Source organism: Pygoscelis adeliae, unplaced genomic scaffold, assembly GCF_000699105.1.
Source record: "Pygoscelis adeliae isolate BGI_AS28 unplaced genomic scaffold, ASM69910v1 Scaffold314, whole genome shotgun sequence".
NCBI classification, from domain to species: domain Eukaryota; kingdom Metazoa; phylum Chordata; class Aves; order Sphenisciformes; family Spheniscidae; genus Pygoscelis; species Pygoscelis adeliae.
The window spans coordinates 2,147,296-2,149,296 of NW_008824668.1; the positions used below are offsets into that span (position 1 = coordinate 2,147,296).

The 2,001-nt window shown below is 57.1% G+C and overlaps 1 protein-coding gene across 1 annotated transcript in view; it reads left to right on the plus strand.

Annotated features, from left to right (window-relative positions):
* Positions 1-1,331: 1,331 nt before the first annotated feature.
* PYGL (phosphorylase, glycogen, liver) overlaps positions 1,332-2,001 on the plus strand; it is a 19,479-nt gene continuing 18,809 nt past the window's right edge. Inside the window, 2 exon segments of the mRNA XM_009322956.1 lie at positions 1,332-1,365; positions 1,732-1,844. Coding sequence (XP_009321231.1) covers positions 1,332-1,365; positions 1,732-1,844 — 147 coding nt within the window.

Sequence of the window (2,001 nt, forward strand, 5' to 3'; positions counted from 1 at the left end):
AAATCAGGACAGGCCTTCCTGCAGCCGCTGCTGCTGCTTCCAGCTCCCTGCTCCAGGTTTCGCCATCAGGGCTGATGAAGCACCAGGGTTCTCCAGCCCTCCCTGGGTTTGACAACTCCGTTCCATGATACTACCCCACAAGAGCCTCGCCAGCCCTTACTGCCCTCCCAGGACCCAGATAGGAGCATTACCAGGGAGAAAGGCACCTTCTAAAGCCCATTTTTCTCTGGGGAGTTTCAAACCCCTCTTCTCTCGCTCTCTCCCAAGCTCTCAGCTCTCCTGAACGTCACCAAGCGGTGGCTCCCTGGGCCTGTCCGGTATTTTCGTCTTTCATTTTTCTTCTCGCTAATCTCATCCCTGCTATCCTCTCCCCCAACAAGTCCCCCGTGTTCACCGAACCTGGCTTTGGCACGTCCACTCTACCACCGCTTGCACCTCCAGCACTGCACAAGTGCCCAGGCACGTCCTAGGACATGTTGCACCTAACGGATGACCTCAGGGTGTCGAGCATTTTGGGGTGGTCTTTTGCAGTGGGTGTCAAAGGCATCATCACCGCTCTGCAAGGGCAGAGGCACCAAGTGGCCTCTGCAAATTAGGGATCCGTGGATTAGGGCGTGCTCTGCTGCGTTGTCCATTGGGATACGGGGCATGCTGCGCTGTCACCAAGACAGGGACAGTTTTCCAGCAGCACTGGGGCAGAGGTTGGTCGGTACCATCCCAAACCCTGGGAGCATCCCTGCCGGAGTGTCCCACCCCAAGGGCCTTGCAGGCAGGGGAGTCCGCCCGGCTTGGAGAGGGGCTGGCAAACGCGCGCCGTGCCGGGGCCGTGCCGGTGTTTAATTGGGAAACGTTAAAGGAGCCCATCTTGTCTGTGCTGATTTTAGAGGTTACTGTATTAATTCGGTGTGGTAAAAACGTCCTGCTCTGTGATGGGTTTAATTCCTACCGCAATCTTCTACACAGCCCTGAAAGACGAGCGCGTTTCTAGAGCCCCTCTGCTTTCTGACAGTTCTCTGGCCAAGGCAGAGCTTAAATCCCCTGACAACAGAGGAGTCCCATGAGATGCTGATAAAAGGCTGCTAATAAACCCAAGCCATTCATTATCCTTCTTCAAAGGTGTAGGAGCAATTAAAAATTACTCTAATTAGGAGGGAAATAATTGTATTTTAGAAAAAGTTTTCTATAAATCTTTATCTGAAGGGGAAAATGCTGCTGTTCCAACAAAAGAAGGAATTGTGCTTTCCTCCCAAATTAAAGTATACGTGGAGGGAACTGAATTACCCACACGCAGCTCCTCGGCGCGTGTGTGGGTATCTGCAGGACCTGGCCCCATGCCGGATCAGTCCGTACAAGCAGAGCCTGCCCGTACCCCTTCCTATGGACCAGGGTTTTCCTAGGCGCGGTAAGCGTCGGGTCCCTGGTATTCCTGTCACTTCCCCTTGGTCCCTGTGTTGCGGTCTCTGCTGCATCGCTCCCCGTGCCCAGACGATGCCGGGCCGAGTGCCTAGCTCCCGTTTTGCACTTGAGCATCCCCCCCACAGCATAGCGTGGCCCTGCCCCGGCACCCTGCTGCTGCTGCGAAGGTCCTTCCTCCCACCGGCAATCGGCCACGTCCCCTCCGCTGTACAGCCCGTGCTCGGCTCGGGGGGCTTCTCGGAGGTCTCCTTCTGTACTGAGTGGCTTCACTGTCCTTCAGCCCCCTCTGTACCCTTTTGTCCATCCCATCCGCAGGAAGACCCAGCTTCTGCCGTGTCCCACCTCTCCGGCAGCTGACTGTTGGATCCGTCCGCAGCCAGCTGGGAATATTTGAGGCTTGGTACCGCCGGTACCAGCAGTCCCACTTCGTAGGGGCCCCAGCAGCGCAAACAGGTCATAAAACAGCGAGATGGAGCCACCGCCACGGTCCTGGGGACAGCCTCTCCCACCCCCCAGGTCCCCGCCGCAGCAGGGAGGATGCGCAGCGAGGCAGGAGGAGCAGTGGGCTCCCTGCGACCTCTCGTG